Here is a 17,971-nt window from a genome sequence, read left to right as displayed (position 1 = left end):
GGTGCAAGGTAACCAGGCAAGTATAGAAGGAAATTTTGTTTGATATTCAAAGAGAGGAATGATTGAATACCTTGTTTATACTGATGTGAGCCCTTAAGAGAGATGCGATCCGTGCGATCATCCTGGATTGTGGTTCTCAAGAGAGATGCAATCTGTGCTAACAAAAAAATAACAATATCCTTTCGTTTTAGTATCTTCACATATTTTCAATTTTATATAACTTTATTTTTTATATAATAGTATATAGTCACACAAAGTGTGGTTGGAGAGGCAGCATGCTTGCTCTCCGAGAGCTATAAAAACTAGGATCAGGACCTTAGGGGCCTTTCCCTCATGGTGTATTGTTGTAATGATCCATCGGTTCATTTGTTTTGGTCCATCAATTTTGAATAGTGTAATAGTTGATGAAATAACATTACCTTTTCGAATGTTTGTAAGGTGGCAAGACTATGTGAGAAGACATTGCGAGACAGGGCCTATGATCTCCAGTTCAGTCTAGTAATCTACAATCCTATTTGTAATACCATAAATAGAACTTGAAAAGTTTTAACATAGGTGGCAAGACTATGTGAGAAGATGTTGCGAGACAGGGCCCAATGATCTCCAGTTTAGTCTTGTAATCTGCAATAATAAATAGAACTTGAATAGTTTTAACATATTATTAAGCTTAAGCAAGACAAATAATTCTAATTTTTTCTTTAAAACATATGTATTTTAGTATTAAAATTTAAATTTATTCAAAAGCTTGATGTTGGGAAGATTGAGCAGCTAAAAGTTTCTTAATCATAGATTTTTAATCTGGTGCATAAAGTAGACATCTTAGAATGCAAAATCATCGGCTATGCCTTGGAGATTTTCCCCCTGATGTCCCATCACTTATTTGGTGAAGCACATTCTAATTTTATGGAAGATGCATGGTGCATTTGGATCAAGCTAAGCTGGCAAAAAGTTTGTGTTGTTTCTTTCTAAAGCATTGGTATCTTTTCACTAATGTTATATATGGTGCCCAGTAAAAACATATAGATGAGGTTGCAAAAAGCAAGATAGCATAATTTAAATGGATTCTCTTGTAAAGCAAGGCAATTGAAAAAAGCCAAGAAAACACAAACCTATATTGCGATTACGTAAACAACTATTATAAAAATCAAGCACTTGAATTGATGAAGGAGAAGCTAACGTGTGCTAATTCACAAAAGCATAGTAGGAAGATATCTTTGAATTCTTTGTAGGTATGATCACAAGAACATGCTTGTGCTGATTGAGCATATCCAAAAATTTGAGTTGAGAGAGGAACTACGATTTCTCAGTTATGTCGGAGAGCAAGTATTGGAATTGGCAATTGAATGGGGATTGCTAGCTCTTACTCCTTACCATTGTTGAAGCCTAAGATAGAGGTGACAATTTTAAACTCTAAAGTTGATCCTTTGATCGGTCATGAAGATTGCAAAGGAAATGTGAAAGCAGTTAGATTTTTCACAATTTCAGTCACCAAATTTGACCAGGAAAACTTCCAGGTGACCTCCCTCTATCGATTCAGCATTGAAGCTGACCCATTGCCAGTGTGTGTAGTCTCAATGGTGACTCAAGTGTCGTGGGGATCTTGAAGGAATGCCGATGGAGCCTCCACTCCAAGCTACTCCTTGTGAGAGTAGCAAAGCACTAGCTGTCTGCATGTCACTCAAGCGGCTCCCGGATTGTTGCAATGTGTTTCCACGAGACAAAGAGGGAAGGGGGAGAAGGGGAGAAGAGAGGGGAGAGGGGAGGGAGAAGGAGGAAGGAAGGAGAGTGTGAAGGGGGGATGGAGTGGCAAACACAAAGGCACTACCAGGGAAACAAGAGAACACCCAAAGACACCTCTTGGAAGAGAAGATGGAGCTTGTATTCCAAACTTGTACATACAACAATGAAGACCAAAGTCAACCACTTGGCCTTTTATACATGTCACCTTTTGAAGGGAGGGCCAACCCTAATCTCTTTATACCACTCTCCCTTCTCCTTCTTTTATCATCCTCTTGGGCACATCTAGCTCCAAGACACAATCTTGGCTCTACGGACTTGCCACTGTCCATCAAATCACATCACTAACCAACGGTGGCATATTGTTAACCAATCGGTTAACACAGTGGCTCTTGATTGTGCAACACAAGGGAAAATGCTACTTTCTCATCCTACCTGGTTCTATTCAAAACCTGCTTTGCTCTAGCTCAGGCTCACCAAGCATGTTATTGGATTTTACAGACTTGGCAGCTGTCTCTATCTACCTGTGAACTTTTTCTCTCTTGCCTTGCTTCGGGTTTCCATACTTCTTCTTGGATTCTGTCACAATCTCAACGTCATCTAGGTTAGACATGAATCGGATTTGGACTTTTCATCCCACATTTTAGACTGCAAGTTGCAAGAGCTACAACTGAGACACACTTCAGTGTCTGAATGGTGTTGTTCCTATCGCACACCTTAATTCAGAATTTCCTCAAGCAATTTAGGTGAGACATGATCGTAAGAAGTTGTCTCTTTTAGTTCAAATATTGCAGCATGACTAATATTCAAATTCCTTTGAGTCACAATTCTAACATATTAAAAAAGTAGGTTTGTTGCAATAGAATGGGTGTCACCCCCTCATAGAGAAGGATTATGAATTTATCCTCGGGTTTCCAAACAGAATGGTATTTGGGTATAGAGAAGGCTTACAAATTTCTCCTTGCATTTGTTTAATCCAAATGTTTTGAGCCAGTTGGTTGCTTCTTCCGTACAGGTCTTGGAGGATCCTCTAAGTTGCTTCGAGAGGAGCCTGAAAGGCTGTAAAGCTAAAGAATCAATTTAGGGGAACACTGTGCTATGGCTGTGAGCTTTGTCTCTTGTTCCCCTTCAGCACTGCCACATACCTTAGTGCAGCTTTAGTCGAGATGGCAACACACACTATCGTCGTGCACACGAGATACTACTGAAGTGATGCTTACCAATGTGTCATTTAGGAAACCTTAGGAAAAGCTATGGAAGCTTTTCAAAGAACAATTAATCATGGTATAAGGGAAGACAAAATCGTAGGAAGATGAGATTGCAACGAAATTGTGGGTTGCGGTATCACTCTGGCCCACAACCAATCACAAAAAACCTACTTGCTTTGAAATAGAAAGAAGAACAATATGAATTTCAGTCATGTGGCCTATCGAGAGAGAGCGAGAGAGAGAGAGGGGGGGGGGGGAGAAAAAGATGGGATGCAGGTGCGACTTAGCCCAATCATAAAAGGACAAATGCTAATTTTGAAAACAATTATTGTTCTCATCTTAAACTAAACCTCCAATTAGACCTTCCCGCCAATGGAGATCACATGCCCACAACCAATCACTCGATTTTTAGCTTTCTAAAGACAAACCTGTCCGTATACCCTAGTGTTGGGGCAGGTCGAAAAACAAAGTGGAACTAAACCACAAACCTTGGAACTTTACCCACACGTTAGCAACGATTATGACGACCATGCTCTTAAGGACTGGCTGTGGACAAACGACTTGTAGGAATTAACGGGGGCAACGACACTAAAATTCTTAGGCCTAGGACCAACTCGGTCGGATCACATGTGCTTTAGTTCTAGAATACAATTGGGCGCCCGTCAACAGAATGTTGGGAGATGCTGGGCATGGAAGAGACGCTCTCTATTTTGGATCGTATAGCTGAGCTGCCTTCCACGGAGAGCATGATCTATGTCTTGAAGACGTGCAGAAAAAAGAAAAGCCTAGCGTATGCGAAGCGGGTTCTGGCACACGTTTGCAATAATGGGCTAGAAGTTGACAAAGCCGTTGGTAACTACATTGTACCAATGTTTGTGGAATGTGGAAGTGTGCCCGATGCTCAGCAGGTTTTCAACAGGTTGGTTTTACATAATTGTCATTCATGGAATTCCCTTATATCGGGACGTATCCACTGTGGGCAAATGCGGCAAGCTCTCAACCTGTACCGCAAAATGCAGGAGCATAGTGTACATCCTAACAGATATGCCCTTATGGCCCTGCTAAAAGCTTCTGCTAAGCTTAAAGATGTAAAAAGAGGGCAAATGATTCATTTTGCAATCACACAAAACGGATCTGAACATGATCTTTTCGTTGGCAGCACCTTGATCAACATGTATACCAAATGTGGCTCCCTTGCAGAGGCGCGGTTAGTGTTTGACAAGTTGCCAATTCGAAATGTTGTGACTTGGGGCACACTGATCGCAGGATATATTGAACATGGCCATGGTCAGGAAGCACTGAAATGTTTTGAACAAATGCAACTTGAAGGAGTGTCTCCAAATGCTGTCACATTTGTTTGTGTTTTGAAAGCTTGTGGCAGCATAGGAGCCTTAAGCAAGGCCCAAGATATACATGCTGAAATCATACGGAAGGGATTTGAAAGAGAGCTTTTTGTAGGCAGTGCTTTGGTAGACATGTATGGAAAATGTGGCTTACTTCCAGAGGCACGGGAAGTAGTTAACAAGCTGCAAGCTCGGAATGTTGTGTTGTGGACCGCAATAATTGCAGCATATGCTGAACAGGGACCTGGTCAGGAAGCCTTGAACTGTTTTGAACAGATGCAATTGGAGGGCATCTCTCCCGATGCTGTCACTTTTCTTTGCATCTTGAAAGCTTGTGGCAGTATTGGAGCTATAGGCAAAGGCCGAGAAATACAAGCCAACATCGCACAAAAGGGATTTGAAAGAGAACTTTATATTGGCAGCACTTTGGTCGACATGTATGCTAGATGTGCTTCAATGTCAGAGGCACAGGAAGTGTTTGACAAGCTGCCAGTTCGAGATGTCGTGTCATGGGCTGCACTTATTGCAGGGTATGCTGAACATGGGCCTGGTCAGGAAGCACTGATATGTTTTGAGCGGATGGGACTGGGAGCCATTTCTCCAAGCATCGAGATCTTTGTTAGTGTCTTGAAAGCTTGTGGCAGCATAGGAGCCATACAAAAGGGCCAAGAAATACACAGAGAGATTACACAAGAGGGATTTGAGAGTGATCTTTTCGTTGGCAGCACTCTGGTTGACATGTATGCAAAGTGTGCCTCACTTTTAGAGGCGCAGGAAGTCTTTGAAAGGTTGCCAGATCGAAATGTTGTGTCATGGGCAGCGCTGATTTCAGGATATGTGGAACATGGACGTGGCCAGGAAGCTGTGAATCGTTTTGAACAGATGCAACTGGAGGGTGTCTCTCCGAGTGCTGCCATATATGCTTGTATTTTGAAAGCTTGTAGCAATTTAGGAGCCATAGGCAAGGGCCTAGAAATACATGCTGAGGTTGCACAAAAGGGGTATGAGAGGGATGTTTTTGTTGGTAACACATTGGTGGACATGTATGTCAAATGTGGTTCAGTTTCAGAGGCACGGCTAGTCTTTGAAAATTTGCCAATTCGAGATGATGTGTCTTGGGCCATACTAATTGCAGGATATGCTGAGTATGGACCTGAACAGGAAGCACTGAAATGTTTCGAACAAATGCGACTGGATGGTGTCCCTCCAAGTGACGTTACGTTTGTTTCTGTTTTGAAATCTTGTGGCAGCATAGGAGCCATAGATGAAGGGCGACAAATACATAAAGAGATTGCACAAAAGGGATTTGAACGGGATATTTTTGTCAGCAACACTTTGGTGGACATGTATGCCAAGTGTGGGTCACTTGCAGAAGCACGGGAAGTCTTTGACAAGCTGCCAGATCAAGATGTGGTGTCATGGGCTGCAATGATTGCAGGATATGCTGAACATGGTCCTGGTGAGAAAGCACTGAACTGTTTTGAACAGATGCAAATGCAGTGCATCTGTCCTGATATTGTCACATATGTTTGCATCTTGAAAGCTTGTGGCACCATAGGAGCCCTAGGCAAGGGGCGAGAACTGCATGCTGAGATTATACAGAAGGGATTTGAAGGAGATGTTTTTGTTGGCAGCACTATGGTTGACATGTATGCCAAGTGTGGCTCGGTTTCAGAGGCACAGGAAGTCTTTGCCAAGCTGCCAGTCAGAAATGTTGTGTCATGGAATGCTATGATAAAGGGATATGGTGTGAACCATGAGGGCAATATGGCTCTACAATGTTTTAAAGACATGCAAAAGTGGGGTATGAAGCCGGATGCAATCACCTTCTCATGTCTTTTTACAGCATGCAGCCACAGCAACCTTGTATTTAAGGGCCAGGAGTATTTCCAGATCATGAGAGAAGAATATGGCATTGTACCAACAATAGATCAATTAACTTGCATGGTTGATCTTCTTGCACGATCAGGACACTTGTATGAGGCAGAAATTTTTATTGAGAGTATGCGGTGTCCTCCGGCTAAGGAAACATGGACAGCTTTGCTAAGTGCCTGCAAAACTTACGGAGAAGCAGAACTAGGCCTGAGATGCTTTGGACAGCTTGTCCAGATGAATCCCGAGTCTGGTGCTTCATATATACTCATGTCAAATATTTATGCAAGTGTTGGCAGGTCAGATGATGCATACAGAATAGAGGAGCTGAGGAGACTTGCAGGTGTAAAGAAAAAACCTGCAAGTGCTTTGATAGAGGTGCAGGAAAAGGTGCACGAGTTTGTGGTGGGTACCAACCAATTCGAGGAAAGTCTAGCAATGCTAGAAAACTTGAGTTCACGTGTGAAAGGGGAAGGACACGTGCCACATCTGGATCTGGTCTTTGAGACCCATTTATTATGACGAGAAGAAGCGGCATTATGTGTGCATGCAAAGACATTAGCCATGGTTTTTAGGCTCTCAATGCGCCACAGGGACCAATGTTGCATGAGTGAAAATAAGGATGTGCAATGATGGTGAATGTACATATGAGATCGTCTCCAGGATTCAGAGAGTTGAGACACATGTTATGCCATCACTTCCAGGAAGGTTCGTGTTATGCGTGGTATTTTGTTCTTCCAGAGTGCCAAGTGTTCAATTCTTGTACCGCATGCTTTGAGCAGTCTTCTACTTCTACATGCAGCAGGATGGTTGGATGCTACTTAACTGAACTAGAGGAGGCAAACATGAAAGGTACAACTCATCTCTTCATAGATAGTATTTATTTTTATGCTTGCCTTGGGCAAGAAATACCTTGAAGAATACAACTGCTTGCCACGGGAGATGAATATGAATGAACACAGCTGTAAATCCTGTTTGGTGGGTAGGTAGCTCAACAGGATGCAGAGAGATGGCTTCTATTCCGGATGCCAGCTTATGAAGGGGCAATGCTGCTTAAGACTGCAGGCTGAAGGATTCTTCTGGCTGCCTCTGTTGTGATGATCAAGGAATGATGGCTTGGACCCTTCTTACAAGGCTGCATTGCTTCTTGCCCGGGCCAACAGTAGGTACTTTCGTGGCATTTGCCTTATTCCCTTGTAGGTAGACATGGGGTGTAAAAGACTAAATAATCACATATATAAAGATGGCCTAAAATAGGGGCATTGGATAAATTTGGGACCCTTCAGGCGGTCAATATGTAAGAGTATCCATGCAGTTGTAGCTTGGATGAAGAGAATGTGGGCTACTTTTTGGTTCGCTTTTCAATCAGTGCTAGCTTTTGTTGAAGCCGACTCTGCCCTTCACCTCTGGAGTGCTCATAAAAAGTCAATACAAAAATGGATGCTCATATGTCGTACATGTTTGGACATGTAAAAACATGTTTATACTATGGTCTACACCTACCTTTGGGTACTGACGATGGCAATGTGGATGTTATAGTAGCTAGTCTCAGCTAGGTGTTCTGGATCTTATGGTTTTCAACCTTGGGGGTAGCTACTATCATGAGGTTAAAACTGCAGTATTGTTTTGCTTTTAGAGGATGAGTTGGGACATGTTCCTGGATTCATCTAGATATGTATCTAACTGCCTCTCAGCACTTGCTGTTCTGGAGACCCTAAGTGGGCTGTCATGGTTGTCTCCATTGTTGGCGCATTGGCCTTTTACCCCCGTCGGTAGACATGTGGCATAAGGGGACTTAATACTCGCACAGGGCCTAAATAGGCATGTTGATGGAATGAAGGATCCTGGAGTATCCCCATTGATACTATGCTTTTGGGGAACCCTATGGGTCATCAGTGGCGAGGTGGTGGGGCCCTTCCCATGCAGCTGATCTAAGGGCCTCTAAGCAGTTGTAACTTGGGTGAATGTGGACTATCCTCTTTCCTTAGTGCTAGCCTTTGTCATGGTTGAGTCTGCCCTTGACCTCTAGAGTGCTGATAAAATCTCAGTACGGAGACCATTTGTATAAATGGATGCTCATGTGTGCATGGGTGTGTATATATGTGTATATGTGTAAAAGCATATGTTTATATTATTGTGTACACCTACCATTGGCTGCTGATGACGCCGGTGGGGCTGTTAAAGTAGCTAGTCCCTGCTATGTGTTCGGAATTTATGGTTTTGAATCTTGTGGGTAACAGTTGTGAGGTTAAAGCTGCCCTTCTCTATGCTTGTAGAGCATAAGTTTAAGTATATTGCTTAAGTATATTGCTGGACTGATCTAGATATATATCTAATTGCCCCTTGGGGCTTGTGTTGGAATATGAAGCCAAAGTGTGAGTGTTCTATTTGGTCTAGGTGTGGTTTTGTAGTCTAGTGAGTCCTAGACATGCCACGTGTCATATGGGGAGATATCCAATAGACATTGTGACTTTCTAGAGTCTAGTGGAACACTATATAGTATTGTACTTGTCTATTGTCTATCACATCAGTCAACATCAGCTTTATATCATGTGAGTATTTTGGTTATCATTGCCTGTCACTTGTTCTTTCATTTTCCTTTCCATTTTGCCTTTCATTATCCTTTCCATATTTCCATTCCATTCCTAGCTAGCTACTAGGTCTCTTCATATGGTATCAGAGCTAGCTTTCCTCAAGGAATGAGGGGGTCTTGAAGCCCATCTCAGACCTAAGGAGAGGCTAGCTCCTCCACTCCCTCTCGCTCTTGCTCGCTGCCTCTGCAACTCCCCCCTCCGCAGCTCCCTGCTTTGCCCGCTGCCTCCTCCTCACAGCTCCCCCCTCCGCGCAGATCCCTCCTCCGCCCGCTGCCTCCTCCTCACAGCCCACCGCGCAGCTCCCTCCCCACAGCTCCCTCTTCCGCCCACTGCCTCTGCCCCCGCTCCTCCTCTGTTGCTCCTCTGCCCCTGCTGCCCCACCTACGGCTCCACTTGCAACCCCTCCGCCCTTCCGCTCCTGCTCCTCCCCCCGTTGCTCTTGCTGCTCCCCCCCGCCCCCCCCCGGGCTGCAGCCCCGCTGCCCCCTCGCGCCTACTACCCTCCTCGCCTGCAGCCCTGCCCGCCTGCAGCTCCCTCCCTCCGCTGCCCCCCCGCCTTCAGATCCTCCGCCCGCTCCCTTCTCTCCCCACTTCTGCTCCACCCTCCTTCTTCAACCCTCCCTCCCTCTTGGCTCCTCGCCTATTTCACAATCTGTGACGTATTTCTTTCTCTATACCTTAGACTTATGGATGGTTTGATTAATGGACACTTGTGGAAGGGTATGCCCTTTCGACGGGACACTTTCTATGAGGCACAACTCTTCATAAGAGACATTCTATTGAAGAGACACTACCATTGTAATGTACCCTCTCATCAAGGGTCACACCCTTCACAAGGGGTACACATCTCTTCATGCACATACACTTCGGAGTACACACCTTTTCATGTGTGACTCTTCACTCTCTATATCAGAGAGGCCCAACTGTATGGATGACACACTACAGACACTCAAGCAATACAAATATTCCTTGTTCTCTGCTATTTCAGTCTCTTTTCTGTTCCTAGCACATTTCTAAATATAGTAAATCTAGGATTTCTTACAGTGGTATCAGAGCCAATTTCACTCCTGCCTGTAGGCAATGCCCCCCACCTTCTAGCGCCTATCTGATACATCTTTTTCCGCTAGAAGGATATCCATGCACAACGGTGCATGGAAGAGATGAAGAGAATGAGCGTAAAATTTTTTAGCACCAACCCCACTTAAAGTCATCAGTGGCCTCTCCATCTCCCTCACATCACGAGTTGATGTGAATGGACACGACAAAAATCGTGTCTTTTGATGTGCTTGGGTTGTCCCAAAACCAAGGGATGCACCTTTTCCACCATCGGACACACCTTTTGATGAAGAGTTTTTGACTCCTCACCCAAGGGACACACCCCATCGTGGAAAAAAGGACACATATTTTCGTGTGGGGACACCCCTCTTTAAAACGGGTCACACCCCTTCATGAAAAGGTACACCTATTCCAAGGGTCACACCCCTTAGAATAGGCACACCCTTTGGCACCAAGCACCACCCTACATAAGGGTACCTAGAGGGCCTAAAAAGGGCAACCAGCCCTAAACCTAAGGCCCAACCCAAGATTACCCTTGCGTTCAAGTAACCCAGCCTTTAATTTTTGGGAAAAGCAAGGCCTAGTAGTTATTGCAGCCTTCGCAAATCGGCCTTTGGCATCTCGTAAGTCGTGCCCTCTTCTCGAAAGTCGCGCCTGCTGCTCCGTACAGTCTATCATGCCGATTCTGCCCCTCCCTTGCTGATTTCTGCTTGCCAGCCCATGCCAAGCCTGCTTGCCAGCCCTGCCGTTTTCTGTTTCCAGTCTTTGCTCAGCTTTTGGCGGCCTTTTATAGTCACGCCAATCATGCCCTCAGCCTTCTGAACCTGTTTGCCAGCCTTTGCTCAGCCATGAAGAGTGACAGCCTGATGCCAATCTCTGCACAGCCTGCTCTATCTCTTACCTCGCCATCTCAGCCTGCGAACAGAGGCCTTGCTGTCCAAGCAAATCCCCTCAGCCAGCCCCTCTTGTACAATAAAATCTGGCCTCTACACAACAGATCGAGACCCTGGGTGGATCGTGGTTTTTGCTGGCAACATATTCTGCCCACCACCGGACTGTTTCGTCGCTGAATCACCTCCCTCTACAGCAAACCCTAATTTCGAAATTTGAAGCTTGACATCAAGACCTCCTTCAACTCCCAATGGATGCTGTACTTTTTCCAGCCGAAGCCCACCACTGGTACATGCTTTTCAGCACAGTCTGGCAGCTCTAATCTATGCCAGGTGGATTCTTTCCATTCTATTTTTAAGGATTCTCTTTCATATTGTTATTTGCTGCTCATTATCAAATTACAGCAAATGAAAGCCCCCTCCTTAAAGCATGGAAACCCCTGGTAATGCTTCAGTCCCTTCAAGGACACCTCAGGCATCATCTATCGCACAATATCGTGTTCATATTGCATAACTAGCCCATTTCGGAGCTTTTGCATCGTGGGTCTTCTGTGTCACGTGCCCTTCCAGTGACTTGGACCACATCCTATATCTTCTGCATGAGGCACCTCAATTACATTACTTCGTCAACACAGTCCAGGTTGTGTTTCACGAGACACATAGATACCCGGAACCCGCTATTTTCTCACGAGTTTGCTGTTCATCTTTGGAGAGACTTTTACCCCTCAGCTTCAGCATCTCCAGGGTACTCTCCACCTCCTTCAGCTCCCAAATATCCTCCTGCACAGGTTTTACCTTCCCCGAGACAGTATTTACACTCTGAAGGCACTCCTTCTCCTGGATATCCTCCACTCCCGACAGCAGCTCCTTATCCCTTCTCAGATCCGTGGACTTTGCAACCTACCCTTGTACTCTCATGAGCAGTAACACCCACTTCAGCATCACCAGTGTTACCTCAGACAGGACCTCCTTTACCAGATTTCCACGGGTGACTCCATCCTGCCTCGCGTGCCCCCTCCAACATGAGCAACCTTAGGGAGCAGCCCGGATATTCTTCCAGGAATGGTACAAACTAGAGCGCAGGTTCGTGCTCTTCTCACAGGGACCTCAGATATGTCGCAACGCTCCCATGCAACCTCTCCGGAGATAAGCGACTCAAGTCCAAAAAAGACCTCTGAAGTCAACTTACGAGGCGAAGCACTACTTCAAATTTCTCAGCTTTAGGACAACATCTCCCACTTGGTCCAAAAAGCCCAACAACTCCAGGATTCTCGCAGTACCACACATACAGAGGACGACGTGACACCACCGGACGACTACGTGGACTCGTTCCCACCAGAGGTAGAAAACATTGAACTTCATGCCCTCTACTGCTTACTCCAAGCTTCCAAAACTAAAAGACTTGACATTAAACTTCCGGAAGCCTACACTGGTCAACGAAATCGCCGAACAATTGACCAATGGCTCGCAAAACTGCGCATGTACTTTGATACTGTTGACCTCACTGAAGGCAAAAAGATTGCCTTGGCAGCCTGCGTCCTCAAGGATACAGCTTTCCTATGGTGGCAACGACGCTTAAAGGATGGCAAAAGTGTGTTAACATGGAAACGCCCTGTCTTCCTACATCTCTCAGTTCACCACATTGGTGCTGGAGATCGATGGTTTAACTGATGATGATTGCCTTCATGCTTTCATCTCAGGCCTAAATCCCTCGTTACGCATTGATGTCCTCAAAGCAAACATCACCACCACAGCTGGCGCAACATCACCACCACAGCTGGCGCTATTGCTTACGCAGAGCGCATTACCGATTTCCAAAACACAGGGAAGCAAAGTTCTAATAGAACACATAACTCTACTATGGCTAAGGGTGCTCGCCCTCAAGATAACCCCAAGTTCAGAAAAAACTCGGGTAATCAAGGTCAATGACAGTCTCAAGATCCCCACAAATCTCAGAAATCGTAGGAGGCAGAAACAGCATTACGTGCAGCAGAGCCCGATGAGGAGGTAGAACAAAAATCATGATGCCCTACAAATTGCTGACATATAGAGGGCGAGACCAGACTTATCTCCTTGATCTTATTTTTGAGTGAATATTCAGTGCACTGCTTCCGGATATAAACCTGAACAATCTGGAAAAGATTCGCAAAAGTAAAATCAGCCACAGTTTTATGTACCTCGGTTGGCTGGTTATTGATGTTCAGGATCTTGGTCTGGCTTTCAATCACAGCATTGACAGATTCACCAAGCTTGTGAGGGAGACTGAACAGATAGTGGCGCTTGGCGGAGACGTCAGCAAAAATACCAGCCCGGTACACCAGTTGCTGGGCATGGGCATTGTATTGGGCTAATTGAAAGAGATCGCAGAGCTTGAGAGCAAAGAATTCATTAGAAGCCTGCGTCCGATCATCTGTGAATGTGGGAAGAAACTGATTGGTAATGGCTGCAATCAGTGCATCAGGAGCATTTGCTTGCTGTTGCGCATCCTGGCTGCTAAAAATCTGTTCCTTTGATTCCTCTGACAGGAATTCCCACCAGTTAGCTAAAACACCAGTGAATCCTTTAGTGGTTTCCACCGCAGCATCGCGAGGAGACCATTTGTATACATTGACCAGGGACATCATATGCCCATGCCCAGCAACTGGTGTACCGGGCTGGTATTTTTGCTGACGTCTCCGCCAAGCGCCACTATCTGTTCAGTCTCCCTCACAAGCTTGGTGAATCTGTCAATGCTGTGATTGAAAGCCAGACCAAGATCCTGAACATCAATAACCAGCCAACCGAGGTACATAAAACTGTGGCTGATTTTACTTTTGCGAATCTTTTCCAGATTGTTCAGGTTTATATCCGGAAGCAGTGCACTGAATATTCACTCAAAAATAAGATCAAGGAGATAAGTCTGGTCTCGCCCTCTATATGTCAGCAATTTGTAGGGCATCATGATTTTTGTTCTACCTCCTCATCGGGCTCTGCTGCACGTAATGCTGTTTCTGCCTCCCGACGCCGTGCCTCTTTCAAAAAGACGCAATGCTCCTGTGGTGGGTCTAATACATTCCCGCGCCTCCGAAAAATCCATTGGCGCCGTCGATATCCACGCAGACCCCAACGCTTTCTTCGCAAGCGTCGTCCTTCATCCGGCTCGTCTTCTGGTTGCTTTATTTGCGGAAAAAAGGGCCATTTTGCTAAAGATTGTCCGCACCAGCCCAAGACGCCTCAACAGAAACAGCTCAAAGGGTTTTTCACTATGGTGAATGAACCGCAGAATTGGGAAGTAGTGTCTCAAGGGAACACAGATGACTCGCTATATGAATGTTCCGAGTCAGACACTCCGGAGTGTTTTCATTGCCAGCTGGCCTTGCCTCTCGACTCAGATATCAGTCTGTTCATGAATACTCCTTATACAAATATTATTGATCTCTTGGCCAGCTCTGATTCTGACTCTGGTGGTTCTGACAGGCCCCTGGATATTACAGATTTTCCTCTTCCTCCTTCACCACCAAGGCCGTCCCACCCTGTTCCTTCTTCACCAGTATTTCCTTTTCCTCCTTCTCTTGTTCCTCCTCCGCCGACCACTCTTCCTTTTGGTGGACCTTCTGTCTTCCGTCCGTCATACTTTGTACATGATTCTCCACCCTCTTCCTCTCACTACCTGCCTCCTCCCTTCACCCAAGTGCCTGTACAAACACTTTCGGCCTCTTCCTGCACTGGGCAGTTCCGCCAGCTCCAGGAGAACATTACTACCCTGAAGACGCACACTGCGACCATTCTGGCACAATGTACACAGCTAACCTCTACACTCAATGCGCTTGACCAGAAGGTATCCACACATCTTACCCAGTGTTCTTCAGGTCTTTCCCCTGCTGCCTTTTCTTGTCACGATTTCTTTACTTCTCCTGCTGCCCCAGTTCGAAATACAATGAAAACATGGCTTATCTCCGTTCTTCTCCGACCACCTGGTGTGACTCCCTACTCTTTGATTGCATTAGTAGATACAGGTTCGGGTTTCAATATCTGTAAATATAATGCTTTGCCCTCCTATTGCTGGGAGCCTCTTCCTGACTGAGGTCGATCACATGCATGGTTCCACCATGGGTGGAGGTGTTATTGCTTGTAAACGCTTTGCCTCCAACATCTCCATTTCCTTAGCCGGACATCCAACAGAAATCAGCTTTTATCAGTTGGAGTCCCAAGGGATTGACTTGGTAATTAGTAATGATTTCCTTAATCGCCATTTACCTTTTGGTTTCTCCACTGAGACGATGGCCTTAACTATTAATCACGTGCTAGTACAAATTCCTGCTCGTGTCAAAGTCACTCAGGTTTTGAAACCGTATGATGAAGATTTGGCTATAGTCAATCAGATGTCGCCACACTGCCCCGTTCCAGATCAGTATCGTGCCTCGCCAACGCCATCCCCTCCGCATCCTACTACTGAATTTAGCCCTCCTCCGGATGCTCAACCTCTCCTTACTGATGAAGAACTCCGGGATTTAGTCAAAGACCTTGTTGCTCAGGATACAGCTAAACAACTGCGTCGCCAAACTCATACTCTCTTGCTGTGCAACACTCTGTCAGAAATGGAGCAACAACTTATTCGCAATTGCAGTGGTGACTCCCCCCAGTCTTTCAAGCATGTGTATCATCACCAGATTGGCTTACCCATTAAAGAAGGCGCCAAACCATATAAGGAGAGCCCTTATGGCTTTATTGCAGAAGATCGTCAGCTATGCAATGAGGAGATTGCTACCTTACTCCAACAAGGCTTGATCCGCGAATCCACATCTGCCTGGGCAGCTGCTGCCTTTTATGTGAATAAACATTCGGAGCAAAAACGGGGTAAGAAGAGGTTGGTAATTAATTATAAACCTCTCAATAAGTGTCTCATTCCGATTCCTTACCCTCTGCCCAATAAGGAGTACTTAATGCAACAGATCAGTGGGGCCACCATTTTCTCGAAATTAGATTTGAAGGCTGGCTTTTGGCAGATAGGTCTCCTTCCTGCTGATCAGCATAAAACTGGCTTTGTCGTCCCCCAAGGCTTCTATGAATGGACAGTCCTTCCATTTGGCCTTAAAACTGCACCAGTGGAGTTTCAGCGCTACATGGATTCAATCTTTGCTCCCTATCATGAGTTTTGCTTAGTCTATATAGATGACATCCTAATTTATAGCAAAAATCCTCATCTCCATTTGCAGCACCTCCAGGTTATCCATGATCTTCTCCAACAAAAAGGCCTGGTTCTTTCTCCCTCCAAAATTCAAATTGGTAAAGCCTCTATTGACTTTTTAGGAGTTCTAATTACTAATGGAGCAATCCAATTACAGGACCATGTTTTACAAGCCCTTGCTGCTTTTCCCGCGGAGATCCGAGATCGCCATCAACTCCAACGCTTCCTTGGGTGCTTAAATTATATTTCCCCTTTTTATCAGCACCTGGCCCGGGATCGCTATCTGCTCCAACTCTGCTTACGGAAAGATGGTCCAGTTTGGGGTCCAGCCCAAACCACTGCTCTGGCAAATATCAAACAACACCTCCAGTCTTTGCCCCCACTTGCTATACCTTCCATCAATGCTAATCTCATCATTGAAACTGATGCCTCTGATGAGTTCTGGGGTGCGATCTTACTTGAAAGCACAGCACCACAGCAAGAACGTATTTGTGCTTTCCGATCTGGTATTTTCCAAGGAGCCGAACGCAATTACCATTCCATCGAAAAGGAAATCTTGGCCGTCAAGAAGGCAATTCAAAAATTGGAACTCTTCATCCTGAATAAGCCTTTCCTTGTCCGAACGGATAATCAGAATTTCCGTACTTTCTGCACACGCAAGATTGACAAACAAATCGGACGTGGCCGCCTTGCCCGCTGGCAAGAGTTCTTTTCCATGTACGATTTCCAGGTCGAATGAAAGAAGGGCAGCACTAATGTTCTCCCTGACATGCTTTCCAGAGAAGGTGCGCCTCTGGGCCCAACATCCCACTAAGTACTGTGCTCCCTAACCCCAGTACTCCCACTAACAAAAGTGTACAGTGAATAGACACTGTCTGGCTTGCCAGATAAGACCTTCACTTTTTCCAAACCACTAACGCCCCCGGTTTGCAAAAAGCAGCCCCCGGATTGACTGCAAGCAGTGGTATTACTCTCGCCCACAAGTGTATATAAAGGACTCAAGTCCTTCAGACTCGGGCAGAGTCTGCCTAGAGTTCTCTTGTACACATTTCCTCTCTCTCTCGTAATCAAAGCTTGCAACGCCTTCCAGTCTCCTGCCTTGTTTCCTTTGTGTCATGCCTACTCTCGCCTCTGCACTTGAAGCAAAGAAATCGCCTATTCGGATCTTCTACTCGCTTATGTTCGCCTCCTCTCGTTCCGACCGCTCGTGTGATTCTAGCCCTGCTACGCCATATCCTCGCTATCTTCTCCTCATCGTCGTCTCGTCTCCGCAGTTTCATTTTGCTATCCCTCTTGGTATCATTATCGGTGATCGTTTCGTCTCCCATATTTGAACAGACGCGGTTTGCGGGAACGTTTGTCTTTTGGTATCAGAGCCCTGCCGCTCCCCCCTTCAGGCCAGAGGTGCCGTTTCCGTGGTTGAGCACTAGCGTGACGTGTGAATCCAGCTTCAGTAACTTGTCTCTGTGTCTCACAATGGCTAAACTTATCCGTGCCCTCTCTGCTCGTTTCTCCTCTCCCCGTTCCGCCTCCACTACTACTGAACTTACGGAGTCCAAGCACTCTTGGAACCTCCCTATGATAGATCCGGAAGAGGTCTATAAGTTTTCGATGTTCCAGTACAAGGCGCTTCGCCATATTAAGATATCCGAAGTGTGTATTAACATTGCCGATGAAGGCAATACGGGAATCTATCTCCCTCTCTTTTCCCAGTCCGAGATCGAGTCTTTTACTCGGTCCGGTTATCAATATATTCACTATGGATGTTTTGTTTTGGCCATTGAGCCTCTCTTTCGTTCTGGCGTTAACGCTACTTGTATGGTGAGTTTGGTTGATACCCGTCACCTGTCGCTTAAAGCCGCTAGGATTGGTCTTGTCCATGGTTCCCTTAACAAGGAACCTGTATATACTGTTGTATATCCCAACTTCAAGATGTCCTTGGCAGATCCTCACCTCTCCACAGCCCTCCGTTTGTATGTCCATGTGAAAGGGCTGCAGATGAAACCCAGGTCGGAGCATTGTGCCATACATGTCCGTTGTGTCAACTACCTGGTTTCCACCATTAATCCGATCCCTCGTAACATCCGCTCTCCGGATGAATGCAT

The 17,971-nt window shown here is 45.6% G+C and overlaps 1 protein-coding gene across 1 annotated transcript; it reads left to right on the top strand.

The window, feature by feature from the left end:
* Positions 1-1,343: 1,343 nt before the first annotated feature.
* LOC147886713 (pentatricopeptide repeat-containing protein At2g33680-like) lies at positions 1,344-6,896 on the top strand. Its single transcript, XM_087395307.1, has 2 exons — positions 1,344-1,514; positions 3,590-6,896. The coding sequence occupies exons 1-2, from the start codon at positions 1,344-1,346 to the stop codon at positions 6,680-6,682; spliced, it is 3,264 nt and encodes a 1,087-aa protein (XP_087251433.1). The 3' UTR covers positions 6,683-6,896.
* Positions 6,897-17,971: the final 11,075 nt, after the last annotated feature.

This window comes from Dipteris shenzhenensis, chromosome 24 (assembly GCF_047967505.1).
Source record: "Dipteris shenzhenensis isolate YYH24624 ecotype China chromosome 24, Dip_SZ_1.0, whole genome shotgun sequence".
Classification (NCBI taxonomy): domain Eukaryota; kingdom Viridiplantae; phylum Streptophyta; class Polypodiopsida; order Gleicheniales; family Dipteridaceae; genus Dipteris; species Dipteris shenzhenensis.
The sequence above is the reverse complement of the archived record's forward strand: the minus strand, read 5'-3'. Positions and strand labels throughout refer to the sequence as shown.

Excerpts from the sequence above, each read along its gene's own strand:
- LOC147886713 (XM_087395307.1), top strand. The coding sequence starts at position 1,344 with ATGGGGATTGCTAGCTCTTACTCCTTACCATTGTTGAAGCCTAAGATA. Across the intron at positions 1,515-3,589 it reads TTGACCAGGAAAACTTCCAG|AATACAATTGGGCGCCCGTC; the intron begins GTGACCTCCCTC and ends CTTTAGTTCTAG.